General features: G+C 39.8%; 1 protein-coding gene across 1 annotated transcript in view; it reads right to left on the reverse strand.

Annotated features, from left to right (window-relative positions):
- The window catches only part of RBMS3 (RNA binding motif single stranded interacting protein 3), a 620879-nt gene that overhangs the window by 267407 nt on the left and 333127 nt on the right, over positions 1-20345 (reverse strand). Inside the window, exon 5 of the mRNA XM_052644461.1 lies at positions 8429-8586. Coding sequence (XP_052500421.1) covers positions 8429-8586 — 158 coding nt within the window. The remainder of the gene's footprint in view (positions 1-8428; positions 8587-20345) is intronic.

The following is a 20345-nucleotide window of genomic DNA, read 5'->3' on the forward strand; positions in this document are numbered from 1 at the left end:
ATTTCTTTATTTTCTTTATGTTTATTGGTGGGAAAAGATAGGGAGTATGAAGTATCAGGGAAAGGAAAATAAGTGAATAAAATTGCAATGATAATTAAAGTAATTAAAAGAAACTACAAAAATGATATTTTAATCCATTTATCCTGATTTTTAATAGTCAGGCTGATATTTGTCTTCCTATAACCATGATTTTTTTTGTAACTTAGTGAAAAGAAAGAAGAACTGAAATGATTTACTTGTAAAACTTGCCTGTTTGGTAGGAAGCGATAGAACACAGGGTTGCCCAGATGTTAAAAGTCATTCAAACAAAACTCTATGAGAATCAAATTAAGAGGACTGAGAGAGGTGAAAGAAACTGCAAAATAGAAAGGTCTCTGTGCTCAGCAGTCTCTCACGCTCTCTAGCTCATGAGGGAGCAGTAAAGACACTCCTTAAAGAGGGTCTCTGTTCCAGATGTTGAAGCTGGATTAATTGTGAACATTCACTCCTCATCCCTTCTCCATTTCGGGTCACTCTTTCCTGGCCCCTCATTACACTCTTTCAATGTGATTTTTGTTAGACAAACAGTCTCATGTTTCTGGAAATGGGAAATGGATAACGTGAACACACAGTCCTGTCCCTCCAGACCCGGGCTGATTTATGCTCAGATCCTCGTGCTGGAAGGCAAGGTAGCCTGTTGGCACCCGCCCGCTCTGCAGCAGTGGCTCTTGACTGTCTGACTATCAGCATTCCCACCATAAACTTTTGTTTGTAGGAGTTTATGACTTGGCTATAAAATGCTGCCTGCAGCGGGGTGGATCTTACAAAATTGTTTTATGTTACAAGAATGGAAAAACAAAATAATAAAATAAAATAAAAGGTCTGTAATTTCAGACACTATCTAGTGCTTCTGGAACTTTAAAAAGCCTGTAATTGTGCTGTTTCTGCACCCTGCTGGTGTTCAAATCAATGCTTTGAAGTTCAGTGGTTTAAATATAAAACGAAGATACCACCTTTACTCTGAAGAAGTGATTTTCAAAGAAGATGAATGTATAGCTTGCAAGTAAAATAATAATGAGGGGCTGTCTTTCGAGTCGCAGGAATCTCAGGATCTCAAGAGCTTCTGGAGAGAGAAGCATGGAAACTTATACACTACCATATGTAAAGTAGACAGCCAGTGGGAATTTGTTGATTGACTCAGGGAACTCAGACTGGGGCTCTGTAACAACCTAAAGAGGTGGGAAAGGATGGGAGGGAGTTTCAAAAGGGAGGGGACATGTGTTTACCTATAGCTGATTTACGATGCCATATAGCAGAAACCAACACACTATTGTAAAGCAATTATCCTTCAATACTATCATGTAAGAAACGAATCGCCAGTCTACGTCTGATGCAGGATACAGGATGCTAGGGGCTGGTGCACGGGGATGACCCAGAGAGATGTTATGGGGAGGGAGGTGGGAGGGGGGTTCATGTTTGGGAACACATGTATACACCCGTGGTGGATTCATGTCAATGTATGGCAAAACCAATACAGCATTGTAAAGTAAAATAAAGTAAAAATAAAAATTAATAAATTAATTAATTAAGGAAAAAAGAACCACATCTGAAATTTTGTCCCAAGATAGAAGTGTAAAAAAAATCCCTGAGTTCACTTCCTCCTAGAAGCACACCAAAATCACTATAATCCCTGTGATTTTGAGAACACGGGCTTTTGTTCATGTGTACCTGAACCTATAGGTAGGTTCTCCCGCTTATCTTCTGTAAGATTTTGTATAGGATTTTAACTCTCTTGCCCTCATTTTTTCTATAATTATAAAATGTGAATAATAATAATCAACCAATAATTAACTCAAAAAATCAAACCAAAAAAAAAAAAGAAGGAACCAGAATGAAACAGGAGGGACAGAGTCATGGCAGAGTCGAGAACCTTGTCCATCCATGGGCATGGGTAACCATAAATAAGCAGGTAGTTACAACTGTAGAAGTTCTTCCCAAGGAGCAAGCGGTCTGAAACCCATATTAGACTCCCCAAGCTGGAGCTCATAGAACATCTAGGTTTGAAGGCCAGTGGGGCTTGCTTTTAGACATACAAAGGGCTGCAGGAAATAGAGATTCCACTCTTAAATGGAGCACACAGAATTTCACACACTTCAGGAACCAGGGCGGAAGCAGTCGTTTGAAAGGAGCCTCAGTCAGACCCAACCCCTGATCTTAGAGAGTCCCCTGGAGGGACAGGAGGCAACTGGGCCTCCCCCTGTGGATACAGAAGCCAGGAGCTCTTTGTGCCTTAATAACACTGGTGCGGGAATGTGCCATAGTGGAAGCCTCCCTCTAGTATATTAGCCTTGGGACTCAGCTCTCTCCCCACTCACCAGCCTTTTGGCACCAGTACTGGGAGTCTGACTAACTGGGACGGGACACAGCCCCATCCACCAGCAAATAGATACTGCAAGAACCTCTGAGCCCACAGCCTCACCTGGACATAGCCCTGTCTACCACAGATCCTGGGGCCCAGTCCTTCACACTAACACGCAGGGACTAGACCAGGAATCCCTAAGAACCAGCAGCCAGGGACTCTGCTATCCAGCCTGGCATATCAGAGGGCAGACATCAGTTCCAGGACAACTGACAAAACCCTGCTGCCTGCTATGGCAGGACTCACCCACCCTTTAGCAGGTCAGCACCAGTCCAGGCCCACAGACCAGAAGGCCAACACAAGCTTCAGGACACTCCATACCCCATAACAAGCTCTCTCAGAAACCATACCTGGGCCCTATGGCCAGACCCCAGGACATGGCTCTGCCCACCAGTGAGATGGCATGGGTGTAGGACCTGGCTTCACTTGTTGCTTCCCAGGTGGTATGAGTGCTAAAGAACTTGGCTGTCAATGTAGAAGACATACAAGACAGATGTGGGTTCAGTCCCTGGGTCGGGAAGATCCCCTGGAAGATGAAATGGCAACCCACTCCAGTATTCTTGCCCAGAAAATCCCATGAACAGAGGAGGCTGGTGGGCTACAGTCCGTGGGATCACAAAAAGTCAGACACACTGAATGACTAACACTTTAACTTTCTTTCACTCACTGGTAGGCAGGCACCCGTCCTGGGATTCCTGGACCCTGCCTTCACCCAACAGGGTGCCAGTGCTAGCCCCAGGGCCCCATTGGGTTCTGCCGCTAGCCACCTCATGACCCATCCCCGCCATCCAGCAGCCTCTCTGAAGGCCAGGGCCTGACGATCACCTGGACTGGGTCCAGCCATAACTACCAGACCACCCACAAGATGTCTCCTGCAAGGTTGGGAAACACAACCAACCTACCAGATACACAGAAATAAAATAGCAATTTAAGAAAAATCAGGCAACAGAGGAGCATATTCCAAATGAAGGAACAAGATGAAACCCAGAAGACAAGTTAAGTGGATATCTACCTGAGAAAGAGTTCAAGGTAATGTTTGTAAAGATTATTAAAGAACTTGGGAGACAATTAATACTGTTAAAATCACTCTGCATCCTAAGGCAATCTACAGATTCAATGCAATCCCTATCAAAATATCAATAACGATTTTCACAGAAATAGGACAGATAATTTTAAATTTTTTATGGATGCATAAAAGACCCCAAATAGCCAAAACAATCTTGAGAATGAAGAATAGATCTGGAAGGTGTTATGTTCCCTGACTTCAGGCTATAGTACAAAACTACAGAAATCAAAAGAGTGAGGTACTGGCATAAAAACAGATACATAGATCAGTGGAGCAGAATAGAGCCCAGAAGTAAATTCACAAAATAATGGTCAGTTCACCTACAGTAGTGATGGGAAACCTGAACAGCTGCATGTAAAAGAAAAAATGAAATTAGAAATTTTTCTCACACCATATACAAAATATATTGAAGCCCTAAATGTATGGCCAGAAACCACGAAAAGTCCTAGGAAAAAGACACAGACAGAATACTCTTTGATGTAAATCACAGCAAGTTTTTTTTCTTTTTTTTTTGGATAATTCTAAGACAAAGGATATAAACATCTGAATGCAGAGTTCCAAAGATTAGCAAGGAGAGATAAGAAAGCCTTCTTCAGCGATCAGTGCAAAGAAATAGAGGAAAACAACAGAATGGGAAAGACTAGAGATCTCTTCAAGAAAATTAGAGATACCAAGGGAACATTTCATGCAAAGATGGGCTCAATAAAGGACAGAAATGGTATGGACCTAACAGGAGCAGAAGATATTAAGAAGAGGTGGCAAGAATACACAGAAGAACTGTACAAAAAAGATCTTCATGACCAAGAAAATCACGATGGTGTGATCACTCACTTAGAGTCAGACATCCTGGAATGTGAAGTCAAGTGGGCCTTAGGAAGCATGACTACGAACAAAGGTATGGAGGTGTTGGAATTCCAGTTGAGCTCTTTCAAATCCTGAAAGATGATGCTGTGAAAGTGCTGCACTCAATATGTCAGCAAATTTGGAAAACTCAGCAGTGGCCACAGGACTGGAAAAGGTCAGTTTTCATTCCAATCCCAAAGAAAGGCAATGCCAAAGAATGCTCAAACTACCGCATAATTGCACTCATCTAACATGCTAGTAAAGTAACGCTCAAAATTCTCCAAGCCAGGCTTCAGCAATACGTGAACCATGAACTTCCAGATGTTCAAGCTGGTTTTAGAAAAGGCAGAGGAACCAGAGATCAAATTGTCAACATCCGCTGGATCATGGAAAAAGCAAGAGAGATTCAGAAAAACATCTATTTCTGCTTTATTGACTATGCCAAAGCCTTTGACTGTGTGGCTCACAATAAACTGTGGAAAATTCTGAAAGAGACCGGAATACCAGACCACCTGACCTGCCTCTTGAGAAATCTGTATGCATGTCAGGAAGCAACAGTTAGAACTGGACATGGAATAACAGACTGGTTCCAAATAGGAAAAGGAGTACGTCAAGGCTGTATATTGTCACCCTGCTTATTTAACTTCTATGCAGGGTACATCATGACAAATGCTGGGCTGGAGGAAGCACAAGCTGGAATCAAGATTGCCGGGAGATATATCAATAACCTCAGATATGCAGATGACAACACCCTTATGGCAGAAAGTGAAGAGAAAATGAAAAGCCTCTTGATGAAAGTGAAAGAGGAGAGTGAAAAAGATGGCTTAAAGCTCAACCAACATTCAGAAAACTAAGATCACGGCATCTGGTCCCATCACTTCATGGGAAATAGATGGGGAAACAGTAGAAACAGTGTCAGACTTTATTTTGGGGGCTCCAAAATCACTGCAAATGGTGACTGCAGCCATGAAATTAAAAGACCCTTACTCCTTGGTAGGATAGTTAAGACCAACCTAGATAGCATATTCAAAAGCAGAGACATTACTTTGCCAACTAAGGTCTGTCTAGTCAAGGCTATGGTTTTTCCACTGGTCATGTATGGATGTGAGAGTTGGACTGTGAAGAAGGCTGAGCGCCGAAGAAGTGATGCTTTTGAACTGTGGTGTTGGAGAAGACTCTTGAGAGTCCCTTGGACTGCAAGGAGATCCAACCAGTCCATTCTGAAGGAGATCAACCCTGGGATTTCTTTGGAAGGAATGATGGTAAAGCTGAAACTCCAGTACTTTGGCCACCTCATGCAAACAGTTGACTCATTGGAAAAGACTCTGATGCTGGGAGGGATTGGGGGCAGGAGGAGAAGGGGACGACAGAGGATGAGATGACTGGATGGCATCACGGACTCGATGGACGTGAGTCTGAGTGAACTCCAGGAGTTGGTGATGGACAGGGATGCCTGGCATGCTGTGATTCATGGGGTCACAAAGGTTCAGACATGACTGAGCGACTGAACGGAACTGAACTGAACTGAAGACAAAGGAAACAACAGCAAAATTAAAAAATGGGGCCTAATTAAACTTAAAAGACTTTACACAGGAAAGGAAACCATTGACAAAAAGACAACCTTCTGAATTTAAGAAAATATTTGCAACCGATATGGCCGGTAAGAGCTTAATATCCAAACATACAAATTCAATATTAGAAAAAAAACTCAACATCCAAATCTTAACTAACAGACTTTAAAACAGACACAAGTCCTGAATGGACATTGTTCACAAAAAACATGTAGAGATGGCCAATAAACAAAAGATGCTCCATATCACAAATCAGCAGAGAATTGTAAATCAAAACCTCAGTGTGATATTATCTCACATCTGTGAGGATGGCTATCATCAAAGGACACATATAGCAAATGTTGGCAGGATGTGGAGAAAAGGGAACTCTGTACACTACTGTGGGCATGTCAGTTGGTACACACACTGCAAACAGAACGAAAATTCCTCCAAAACCTACAAACAGAAATACCATGTGATCCAGCAATCCCATTCATATATATATATATATATATATATATATATATATATATATATATATATATATATCAGAAGAAAGCAAAAACATTATTTCAAAAAGATACATGCACCCACATGTTCATAGTAGTATTTTTATGATGACCAAGACATATAAAGGACAGAGTGTCCATCAACAATAGATGAATAAAGATATGTGTGTGTATATATATATATATATAAACATTTTTATATTAAATTCATTTATTTTTTACTTGAAGTGTAGTTGGCTTACACTGTTATATTAATCTCTGCTACACAGCAAAGTGACTCAGTTTTACACATATATACATTCTTTTTTAAATGTTCTTTTCCATTATGGTTTATTCTAGGAGATTGGATTATAAATTATGTATATATAATTGGTGGATCCTAGTTCAATCTGACTGATGGGAAGACACTAAGAGATTAAGAACACACACAAAGGGCAGATTATGTGAAGAAACAGGAAAAGAAGACCATCTATTAACACAAAATGCAGAGAGGAAACCAAACCCTGCTGCCACCTTGATCTTGAACTTCTAGCCTCTACAATTGAGAGAAAATATTTGTCTGTTGTTTAAAGGCAACTAGTCTGTTGAAGTCTGCTATGACTGTCTGAACAAATATATTCATACTTTGTACCAAAAATCTTTTGCTTAAAAATAATTTTAAAAAGACATAGATCTTCTTGGAAAAGGTGTTCACTTGATGAATTTGAAACGTTTCTTTCTCAGCAGGAGCACACATGAGGGAGAAACTGATTTGTCAGAGAGAGGTTTGGGGGGCAGGGATATGCTGTGTGAAGTGGAGCATGGCAGGCGTTCAGTGAATCCTGCATTGCCAGGCCTCCAAGAGCAGCTGGTACCATCTCCAAGAGTGACTACATTGGCAAATTTCAGAGACCCAGGCGGTCCGATTAGCTCTGCCTTGACCATTAAAATCAACAGTTAATAATGTTCTGAAAACTTAAATGCCTCATGAATATATTCAAGTCTGGGAGATGTTCTTCATTCTGCTGACTTCTCTTCAAATCATAAGACATGCATCCTGTGGAGGTCTCCCAGGCTAGTATGTGTAGAATATTGTGTAGACATTAAGACTTGGTCCATGAACTCCAGGAAGTCAAGGTAGAGATTAGTTAACAACTGTGTTTTCTTATCTTTCCAAGGGTGTTCACAGAAGTTGGTTTGAGATGATTTTTTCCAAGAGATGCCGGGGTTCCCCACAGGCAGACTTGCCTGTCTGTAAGGGCTGGCTTCCAGATGACATGTAACATCCATCCATTCATTCACGTTGAGTCCGCTGAAGACACATAAACACACCCAGCTGTGGAGACACAGCTTTTCCTTTTCTTCTTTGCCATTGATCAGTTTCTTTTTCTCTGCAGTTTCCTTAACTTTGTTTTTTTCATGAAAGCACAGCAGGTACAACCATTTTAACTCCATTTCTGGCTGAGATCCCCTTTGGTAAACATTCCCTTAAAAGTTAAAAAGAAAACTACCCGTCTTTTTCCAACAATGAGAAAAGTGCAATCTGTTCTTTTTTGTTTTGATTAAAACATCAAAAGCTCACGGCAAGGGCCTCTTAAATGCAAATGCCCTCTTCACCTCCTGTTAGATTTCTGAGTTTCTTGGGACTTCCCAACAATTCCTGTTTCTCTGAATCTTCTCTCTTCCCTGGCTGAGCAATTCTACCATCTAGCTCTTTGGGAATCAATGATAAATCATGTGGATGCTTTGCTCAGCCCATGCGGTCTTTGACTTTGGGGTTCTAAGCATTTATTACCCTTAGTGAGATAGACAGCATCTGATTTTGTTGACCTATAGGCATAGAGAGGACTGGGAAAGTGTTAGGCATTTCATCATGACATGTGACAGATATAAACATTCTGTGTACATATTTTAGCGAGAACAACATATTTATAGTTACATTGGAATTCCCCAACTCAAAGCAAAGATACAGAGTCAGTTTGACAAGCTACTTTTCTTTGAATATTCTACATTCCAGAACTATTCTAATGCTATAAAGGGATGGAATTAAAAGTGAATACTTAGGAAAGAGCAGGTGTTTTACCTGGCAAAGCCAACGCCTCTGCTGACTCCATTAGCATCTCTTAGTATTCTTGTGGAAATGACATGTCCAAAAGGTTTCAGCATATTCTCAAGTTCCTGCTCATCCATAGAAATGGGGAGATTTGATATGTAAAGGTTTGTTGGGTCTTGCTCTTGTTGCTAAGGGAAAAAAAGAAACACATGTGGTAAGTTCTGAATATTGAGAAACACTGCAGAAATGGATACATTTTCCTTACATTGCCATCTAGATTCCAATCTCCAACATTCTGCTCAAGTTCTTTCATTAAGGGCGGTGTTCCTTTTCACTGAATTCCTATGAGCCAGGATGCTTCTCATAAAAACAATGTCATCTGTGACAACCAAGCTTTCTGTCCAGCCTTCCTTAGAAAAGACTAACGAACTTTTATTGAGGTTGAACAAAGGTAAACACCTATGTTCTATGACCATTAACTGGTGGTTCTATAACCACTCTAATTGCCTTCACCACTAGTTACTAATGTTGCATTTAGAGAGTGTTCATAGTCATGTGTGGGTGCGCTCAGTCATGTCCAGCTCTCTGTGACACTACAGACGATAGCCTGCCAAGCTCCTCTGCGGGACTCTCCAGGCAAGAATACTGGAGTGGGTTGCCATGCCCTCCTCCAGGGCATCTTCCCGACCCAGGGATCGAACCCACATCTCTTCCATCTCCTTCATTGGCAGGTGGGTTGTTTACCACTAGTGCTCCCTGGGAGGCCCTTCACCACACACTAGGCATTGTTTTAAACCCTTGATATACACTATCTCATTCAATATTCCCAGGATATATAATTGTTACTATGTTAAAGAGGACAAAATCCAGCCATGGCTTGTCTAAGTTACATAGCTCATAAACATCAAAGCCAGGGCTGAAACCTGAGGAGTATCCCCCAAGTTCATGAGTTTTCCTGTCTTACTATACTGCTTTCCACTGAATCAATGGGGGGAAAAGAAGTATGGTCCTAGAACGTTATTGATCATCAGCCTCAGCATCAGTTGGGAACTTGCCAGTAATGTAAATTCTCAAGACCCACTCCCGGATCAGAAACTTGAGTGTGGGCCAAATGACCTGTGTTTTGACAAGCCTTTCAGGTGATTTCTGATGATTGCTCACTGCCACAGAACACAACTAAATATTTACACGTGAATGAGATTATGAAGTAGGACTAGTGCTTAAATAAGCTTTTTTAATAGGATGGGAAATCAAACAACCTGCCAGCATTATTTCCAAGTGCACGAACATTTGCTGTTTCACAGACTGAATTTATATGTTGGAACTTAGTTATATGTCTCAAAATAACGCACAGCCAAAAACCTGATGTGATTAACTGTTAGTCGCTCAGTTGTGCCCGACTCTTTGCGACCCCATGGACTGCAGCCCACGAGGCTCCGGTGTCCATGAGATTTTCCAGGCAAGGATACTGGAGTGGGTTGCCATTTCCTTCTCCAGGGGATCTTCTCAACCCAGGGATCGAACCCGGGTCTCCTGCACTGCAGGCAGATTCTTTATCGACTGAGCTACAAGGGAATGCACAGCCAAAAACCTGATGTGATTAGTTAATATCAAAACAGATCAGATACTTAAATGAACTATTATATTTTAACTAAAACAACAAGAAACACAATCACATTGGGAAAAGCACTTCTGAAGTCTGTAGCAAATGAGATGATATAACAGTAAAAATATCTTTTGTGAAGAGATGATATCTTCTGTAGATATTTGAGGTTTTAAGTACAATGAACATGATTCCAATTACTATTACAGGTCAAGAAACAATTTTGGCATGAAAATAAATTCCTTTATGTTTAGCGGTTCTACATATTCATGTAGGTCATAATATTTTTATTAGGCTTTGAGATGAATAAGATCTATTATTAGGTTCTTTTTGAAACACAGTTTAGTTTTTAAGCTTTTTGATCACCAGGGAAATCTCTGCAAATAAATATGCACTCAATCAAAAAATACAACAAAACTTTAGCATTTGGGAATATAGTTTAAATGGAGAAGCTGTATAACCGTGGTCAGTTTCTCTCACTCTCTCACACACACATCACTAATTAATGGTGTGATCCTAGAGAGAAAACGGAGATATTATTTTTTCCTAAGTGACATGATCCCCACCCCTTAGTGGGGGTGATTAAAAAAAAGGGGCATTTCAGATACATAATAGCAAGCCTATGCACATACAACTTCCATCTTTATATTATTTTACTACCCATCCTTTAATTTTAATCTTCCTATCATCTTTCTAAAGCCAGGTAAGCAAATAGCATCATAGTTACTGGATAATGAGGAAATAGAAGCATGAACTTTTCATTATCTTACTTGAAGACAATTTGATATTTAGTGACAGGGTTCAAATTAAATTTAGTCAGGTTTTCTATCTTCCATCTCAGTGCCCTTTCCACTAGTCCAGTCCAGTGTTATCCATGCTGTAATCATTTGTATATCATCTTAGAAAATGTGCCAGTCATGTACTAATTTTATTTACTTAAAACTTTTCTTTACATCAAAATACCTTTGGGCTTAAGTAAACCCATTTAAAAAGACAACAGTATGTTGCTTGCATAGCTAAAAGGCCAGGATCACTTTGCATAAGTAGGTTACTATCAAAACTGGTAACAAATTAATGTTATTAAGTTATATTAGATATTGCTTTTTCGCAGAAGATTTTGACCTTGGTGGTTGACTCTCTCTTAGTTACAAAAGAGATTTGTAAGTAAGAGAGGTACTGACCACACTAGGACCAGACAGAGTCTTTTTCCTGGGAAGAATCAGAGTTGAGAAAAGAATAACTTTCTTATAGTGTGATTTTTGGAGCTTACACTTCCAGGTCAACTCAAGTCCCAGTGGGAGTTCCTGCTTTAGCCCAGAGAGCAGACTGCAACATACAGCAGTCCCAGGAATGGGTGGGAATTTGCCCAGTGTTCTGCACCCCTTTGTCCTAAATGAGGATAAACAACCATAAGCAAACAATCCCCCTAGCCAGCATTCTGTACAATCTTTTCATTTTTCAAGTAGCATTAATATCCTGATTCATTTACTTGCACCTTTTCAAAATGGAGTGCAATAAACAGACAGAGCTTATACATAAGAGACTGCCCAGGAAGCTACTTTCTGAATCCAAATTCAAAGGGCAAGGCCAACTCCTAATCTGTATTCACAGAGACAGTACAGAATTGGAGAGTGCCATTCCTTGATTTGTGTTCATAGAAAGACTAGAGTGCTGAACAGTGTTATTCATTAACTCATTCTCTCCTCTGAAATACAAGTCTTGAACATATTTGTTGACTTGACAATAGAAGTTAATTTCTATATAGAATGACCTTTAAAATAATATATACATCTATATTTTTATTTTTATTTATGCATCAGATTTATGTAAACAGACGGTTTCTTTTGAAAGGCTCGTTGTCACGGTGAACCTGAAAGAATATGCCTTTTAAATTTGAAAAAAAAACAAAACAAAACCCTAATAACTCATATGATACCTACACTCTAGAAACTTTTACCAATCTGTTTTTAACTTTTCATGATCATTTAGCTCCAGAATGGAGCTGAAGGGGCACCTCATCCAATAGGATCATTTAACAGATGGGGGAAAGATAGAGACTGGAGTAGTGCTTATGATTTACTCAAGGCCACCCAGCTAAGTGGCAACAGGCTGGAAATAGAACCCACGTCCCTTCAGGCCTGGTCTAATGTTCTTCCCAATGCTTCACACTGTCTTTCCTCGTAAACTCCAGAGAATAGTAGACAGAAGTTTGTAGTTCAGAGAAATATTAGTACAGAAAAGAATATCTCTGTGTATCTTATTTCATTCACTGTTGCTTATTCATTACTTAGTTTAGACACAAAGTTAAGCCCAAAAAAGGGGGTTCCTGGCCTTAGTTGGCATCTCACGTACCATCACTGAATGACCCCTCTACAGCATATAATCTGCAAGTATATGACTATAATTCATACATATATTGCACTTAATGGACTCTGTCAGCATAAGTAACTCCTCCATTGGGTCTGTCCGTATCTTTTCATCTGTATAGGGACTTCTTGATTTATTATTGAGCTTCATCAAAAGATCGTGAAAAAGTTAGAATGGTACCTGCCCCACTGTTAATGGGAGCAGAGACGTTGCCGTTTTATGTAAGAATATGTAAATTTTCATTTCATGGCTTCACTTGCCATGGATTTTTGGTGTTAGATTTATTGGTGTTCATTCACTTTTTTAATGTAGTTTGGAACAACTTCAGAACATTTTGAGGAAGCTTAGCAAATGAAGACAAATAGAGGTCAACATTATTGCTCACATCATGACCGAATATTGTGTCTGGGTCTGTGTTTGTTGGATGCATAACATAACTATTATATATACATGCTTCTAGAAAAGGTGACAACTTTTGAACAAGATTTCAACACTCAATCTGATAACACTCATGCTTGATGAAATTATATTTAAATATTCAGGAAGTAGTTATTGGCATTAGAGATTTTAGAGCAAAGTTTCTCAAGCCACCTGCGGTGGGAACCATTTTAATTTCCAATCTGTCACAAACTGATATTTGTAAAATATTTATATTTGCCAAAGCTAATAGAACAAAATTAAAAGACACAAAACGCAAGTTGCAATTTTTATTGCCATATTCAAAAGATCAAAATTATATTTGGATTAAATGTCATGCTAATGTGAAATTGTTATAAAAAGTTTTAAATGCTTACTCTCTATTTCTGTATGTATTTCATTTTGAACAAGTACTATTTGGTAGATCAAATTATAACACTGATTTAGGGGGAAATATTTCTATTTTTTCCATGATAATATATTACACTAAGTTACCAGTCTTTGCCTACTTTATGTACTATCAAACTTTTCTTTTTAGAAAAGCACAACATTATGTGCAATCAATTAATAGTCACTTGTAACTGTTAAGTGGACAAAATTGTCTCAGGATGAATTGTTCTGAGCAGTGGTGACAAAATATCCTGAAGATGTTTGAAACAACTCTAATGCAAACATATGATTTTAAATATTTTTCAAACAGATTGAAGGGGATGGTCATATAGACTACAGATAATAATATTATTCCTCACTGGAGCAGAGTTTTACAGTATTTCAGGTGTTCAGGGGCATTTATTTTATTTTATATGGCCCTTTCTAACACTCCTAGGCAGTAGATAGGCAAGAGTTATTATCATCACTCTACAAATGAGAAAATTGATTCTGATATTTTAAGAAGGGTACCAAACACACATGGTGAAGATAGTACCCTTTGTACTACAGTATGCCAATTCTCGGCATTGCCAATAAATATTGCTATTCAATGGATCTCTCTAGTAGAATGAAAAATCAATGTGGAAACAAAGGTGCAATTGCTTTTCTGTAAAATTTATTTAATTGGAGGATAATTAAAATATTGTGATGGTATCACTTTTTAATGGAAGAACTTATTTTAAGTGCTATAGCAATTTAAAAATTAATAATAATAAAAAGTGTTTTCCCTTTCCCAAAAAGCAAAAACATGGAGTCAGAGCCTCTTGAATTAACAAGCTGCCCTTAAAGGCAGCAGAGATTTTAGAATTAGTGTAACACTAACTTTGTACACAAATGTTCTTACCCTTCTAGTAACATCATCAGCCTGTTTGATGCATAGCTCTAGGAGTTCCAGCTCATCTCGGCAAGATCTGGAGGAAACCAGCCATCCTGGACATACTTCTCTGATGATTAATTTCATTTGCTACCTGGACAGAGCCACAGGATGCTCAGAGAATTGGTCAGGCATTGTTCTAAATCTAGCTGTGAGAGTGCTTCCTGAATGACGTTAACATTTAAACTAATTTGTTTACTGAATAAAACAGATCACCCTCTCTAATGTGAGTGGGCCTCATCCAATCACTGAAGATCTGAACAAGGCTGATCCTCCCTCAAGTTTAGTTTGACCACCTTCAAGCTGGGACACAATTTCTTTCCGGCCTTTGAACTCAAAACTGAAACACTGGCTATTACTGGGTCTCCAGCACAGCTTGCTGACCTCAGATCTTGAGACTTGTCAGCCTCCATAATCAGGCAGATTTCATGAAACAGAATTCTCTCTCTCTCTCTCTCTCTCTCTCTCTCTCTCTCACACACACACACACACACACACACACACACACATGTACCTTACTGGCTGTTTCTCTATAAAGACTCTTAACTAATACAAAGTGTTAATTTTGTTAAATCTGTTTTGCCATAAAAATATGAAAGCAGTCTTAGTTCTGACCTTCACATAGGACCTTTTTGTTCCCTAGCCACAAAAACATGGTCTTGGACCAGGTATAAAGAGAGCCAGAGTCTTCCCCTTTCTCTAGAAGCATCTACTGCATTAGAGACCATTAAAGGGAAACTAAAGAAAGACTACTAAGAAGAAGTAGACTTTCACCCCTAAATAGTGCCCAATAGAGATATCCTCTGTCTTATCTGCTAAGCAATGAAGGCGGCTGCCCTCTAGTTTCAGTTGTCTTCTGCCTCTCCTAACAGTGAGGAGGTGAGTTCTCTTCCCCTGCTCTCACCTACTGATGGAGGCAGAGCAGGGCATCCAGCAGTGTTTCCTCCTGAGGCACCAATAAGAACAATTTCCATAAGATAAGAATCAGTGAGAACAGTTTCCCTAAGGAACACATGTTGCAAAGAAGGATTTCATCATTTCAGATTTCATATCTAAGCACAGCATTGGCAACTGGAGTCCTTATCCCCCAGTTCAACTGGGGACACGGGTTAGTTCTGGACAACACACTCAGCAGAGTATGAGAAATCGTGTCCAAGGCTCAGGACAACCTGAACACTGGGTCACGTGCTGCTCTTTAAGGCAGGGCCCTGGGACGAGGTAAGCAGCGAAGGGCTAAGTGAGCACCCTGCGTCTCAGTGACTGAGTCGGAGTTACCTGTGTGTAGTCCTGGGCCAGGCGGGGTCCTGGCTCTGCTTGACTTCTCCCTTCACAGGACCTCCTGAACTCAGCCCAGTATCACCTGATGGGATGGTTTCTCCTGTGAGAAAACGCTAAATTAACATTTTACAATATTGAGCTCTCTCTATAGTTTTATTGTAACGTACTGTTATATCACAAATATGGATGGTCTTGTACTCAGAGTCCTGAAGGTCAAGAATGAGAACAGGAAACAAAACTATAGAGAAACAGACTCAATATTGCAAAGAAATTACACCCCCTTCCCTCAGTCTCATTCACCTCTCTGATGGGGCTTTCGATGCCATGAGTTTTAGAACACAATGTCATCACCTGATTCGTGGACAATAACTATGGTTCTTCTTCAAGCAACTGAAATTCTGGAAAGGGCGTGAATATGGCCATACATTTGCTACAGCACCCTATTCATTTCTTCTGGAATGATCATTACAACACACACACATACAGAATGCATGCAAACCATCTCTGTGTCTTCTGCCCAGAACAGCTAAGCCTTGCTGAGGCTCACAGGCATGTTAGGGGGCACACACAAATGTGTCGCCGAGTGAGGCGTAAAGGAGTTAAGGATAAAGAATTCCACTCAAGGGCAACCATTCCCACTGGGCTCAGTGTCAGTGACACCTCAGCGCCTACCACACATGGTGATTACTGGAACTGTGCGACAGGACTCAGGTGGTAATCACGGGGTCCCTTGAAAGTAGTGCATCCTAATAAAGTGTAGGGTACTCTGCTAAATCTGAATGTCTGTGTGAAACAACACAAAAGGTTGTAATGTAAGTGTAATAGCAAAGAACAAATCTGACTCAATGTTGGGTCCATTTCTTTTTACTTTAACTCTTTTATTCTATTGTTTTTGCTGCAAGTTAGGGATATTGCCAATAGCTTTAAATATATGGGACTGCCCATTCTCTGACCCTTAGGGGTATAACACTTTTTCATTTGCATAGAGATTAAAAAATCACAGAACAATGAATAACATTTGTTTGTTGGAGGTTTACAAGCACATCATGACCAGATTTACCAGAACAGCTGCAAGAGCAAAGGATTCTGGCACCAAGAAGTTTGCAACAACCAACCACACCCCCTCCCCTCTTAGTATAAAACAAGCCCGGGTTCTAACTTGGGTAAGATGGTTCTTTGGGACACAAGTCCACCATCTTCGCAGTCTGCTAGTTTTCCAATAAAGTCATGATTCCTTGACCCACCAACTCATCTCTTGATTTATTGGCCTGTCATACCACGAGCAGTATGGGATTGGACTTGGTACCATAAGTACGTCCCAAATATTGCAGAGGACATAGTCATACTAAAATAGTAATTGCTACAAGGGATTAATATTATTGTCAAGTCATATAAATTATTTGTTTTTATATACGATTCCTATTGGGTTTCCCATGTGGCTCAACGGTAAAGAATCCACCCGCCAATGCAGGAGACTCAGGAGATGTGAGTTTGATCCTTGGGTCAGGAAGATCCCCTGGAAGAGGAAATGGCAACCCACTCCAGTGTTCTTGCCTGGGAAACCCCATGGACAGAGGAGCCTGGTGGGCTACAGTCCAGGGGGTCACAAAGAGTCAGACACAACTGAGCACAGCACACACACGCGATTTATATTATTTTTAAGCTTACTTTGCGCCACATACTAGGCTTTAAAGTTATTTAAATTCATATGGTTCTCTTCCTTAAAACAACCCCTGTCTGTCTGTCTGGTTAATGTCCTTATTTTGTCACAAAGCTGAGGTTAAAAGAAGATATTCAATTGTTTAAGGTCACACAGCTGTTAAATCCAATGATAATTCAAATCCCAGTCTATCTGACTCAGAGACCTGAGATTGCAACAAAAGCAATGTGTTTAAAGGCTGGTTCATAACTTCTAAGGGATCAAGGTGAAGGAGCCAGCACTGGGTAGATTCCTACAGGTGTTCAGTGCAAGCACAATTGACCATTCTATGGATGGAAATCCCTTCATCCACTGAGTTTGAGAAAGACTCAAAGTTAAGATCTGTTTTCAAGGCTAGCAGAACAAAAATTTCTCAAGTTCCTAAGGAAAACACCCCTGACTAGTTTTCTTCTAACCTCTATCTACTACATGAGGATACATTTTAAACTATATGCTTTATATAGAGGGAGTGAAAAAATGACAGCTTGGTATGTGAAATGTTGCTGTTACATTGTTGTTTTGCTCGAATCTACTTTTATTCCAAAATTGTCCAATGTCAATTTCACAGGAAACTGGTTTTGTAAAGCCATGCACATTTCACATGGGATAGAGAAAGAGGGTGCTTTCAGTTCTACATCAGTACCTTCTTTAAGAAAACAAATTCAGCTGTACATGTAAATACTGTCAGGCTAAGTGAAGGATGGCATATCCTAGGTTTATTTAGTCCCAGTCTCTCTGAAGACAGCCTGAGAAGACTGTAGAACTTCTGGTGGGCTGTGATCCTTAACATTACCGTGGAGAAAATTCGTGTGTGTGTGCGCCCATGAAAACTGATGTATCACTATCAATGCAGGGAGAAGGAAGTCACCTGGATGCTACCATCTTGTTTCATTTCTTGTGTTTCTGGTATTAAAATCATGAGCTTGGTAGAAAAACAGCAAGCAAGATGTACAAAGAGGGTTGTAGGTATTCAAAGGACATAAGCCATTTTACTTTTGAAAACTATTAACTTCCATCACCAATGCCAGCTTTCTTTGGCACATAAATTAACTGTAATTTTCTTGAAATATATCAGTGGGAAAGTGATCAGTCTTATTCTTACTGTGACTCAACACTGAGTTAAAAGGATGCCACCAAGACTTCCTGGAAGGTGGATGAAAAAAGCACACATAAATCTGTTTCTCCCCAGTTCTACGGAATCCTGGGCTCCGGGCCAGCGCACCTGAAGAACGGGGGGCGCTCAGGGACACACTCCTGATGCCAGCCAGAGCCTCTTGTGGATTTACATATCTTGACTCTAGGCACTTTACTAAGCAGACCATCCTCTTATAGTTTACACTGTTCCTGTTGACGGTTCAGCTTCCGAGGTGGCTCAGTGGTAAAGAGCCTGCCTGCCCATGTGGGAGATATAAGAGGCTTGGGTTTAGTCCCTGGATCAGGAAGATCCCCTCGAGAAGGACTCTGAAGCCCCATGGACAGAGGAGACTGGTGGGCTACAGTCCTTGGGGTCACAAAGAGTTGGATACAACTGAGCATGCACATGTGTATGCATGCGCGTGCACACACACACACATTGACTGTTCACTCACTCACTCATCAAACATTTGTCTACTCTGTATCTCACAGAGCTAAATCCTGACAACAGAGACATGATGGGCATGTTTCTTGCCTGCCATAGAGAGCTCAGACTTACAGACAGTGTACAACAAAAGCTCAATAAGAAAAGCTGTTTCCTGTTAGTGGACACATGAGTGCAACCAAGGATGGAGACATCTGCCTCCTCTCTTACTCTCCATAACATGAAATTCTGTTTTCCTCAATATGGTGACTAGACAGTCTAAATTATTTCTAAATGGTGTCTCAGCTACATTATGAACATAAAATTAATTCCTGAAATATATAACCCTCTAGGAGATATTAACCACTAAGACAACCAAAATTTTCAATGTGGGTTTAATATTTATATATTTCAATTTTAACAAAAAATTTTATGTATAAATCTTTAGAAAATGTTAAATAGGAATAACCTGTAAACAGATAGTGACACAGTGATTCTGGCATTAAAGAGTTTTATGACAGTAACTAGTTATCATTTCTCAGCAAATTTCCTGAACTGTAAAATAGAAATAATAACTAATAACTTCAGAGAGTTATCATGAGAATTCAATGACACAATACACTAAAAATTTAGGGGAGTTCCAGACATATAGTAGAAACTCTGTAACTCATTATTCTCTCTATAATTATGAGTCATTATAGAAATAAAAGCATTTAGGACATTGTAGAAGGAGAGTTATGAACTAAATGTAAGTCATGTTCATAAAACAGCAATTATTGCTATTTAGAATCTGTCCCATTGCATTTCTCATGGGTGCAAACTTACCAGACCTTATATTAAATTACATAGAGGTGGACATATTAAACTGATGATGAGATTCTTAAAATGTAGCCACTGGATCAGCAGGAGAATCTAGAAATGTATCACAGGGGGAAACAGAACACTGTACTTATCATTTATGAGCTAAAAAGATTAATGATTTATTACTAGGCTCATTAATCAAAACTGTGTGGCTTTTTTTTATAAGGAGCAATTCCACTGTTCAAGTCAATTAGCCCACCAAAGCTATTACACCAAAGAAGCTGCAATGCTATTCAGACTTCCCCAGGAGTATTTGGAGTATAAAATAAATGCTATTATTCAGAAGATACCGAATTGCTAAGCTTCTTAAATTCATACAATTGGGAACCTGCCGTACATTAACATGCTGAAACTCATTAAGAGTCTTTTTTTCCCTGAGCTTTAGAGTCATTGGCATTCTTAGCACAGTAAGAACAATAACATGCTCCAGGCCTCCAAGGAGAGAATGCCTTGTGCTCCTCCAGCTCCACTTCAGGGCATCACTGGGGCAGCAGGGGTGCCCGTCCTTTGAGAGGGTGGCAGCTTCTGCTGGATGACCCTAAATCCTAGACAGGACTGCAGAGCTGGATCATACTGTGTGCGGGAGAGGAGAGGAAAAGAGTAGCAGGTTTATAACATTATTTATCTTTCCCTTGTTAGAGCTCTATTTACCACATTCCAGAATTAATATGCAAAATGAGAGAAAGGATTTAACCCATCAATTAGAATCTATGAGGCTCTTTTCTTCTGATTGAAGGATAGTTGATTTACAATGTTGTGTTTCAGGTGTAGAGCAAAGTGATTCAGATACGTATAACATATACATACAGATATGTATATGTATATGTATATATGTGGTATACGTGTGTGTGTGTATAAAAG

Source organism: Budorcas taxicolor, chromosome 1 (assembly GCF_023091745.1).
Source record: "Budorcas taxicolor isolate Tak-1 chromosome 1, Takin1.1, whole genome shotgun sequence".
In the NCBI taxonomy this organism is placed as follows: domain Eukaryota; kingdom Metazoa; phylum Chordata; class Mammalia; order Artiodactyla; family Bovidae; genus Budorcas; species Budorcas taxicolor.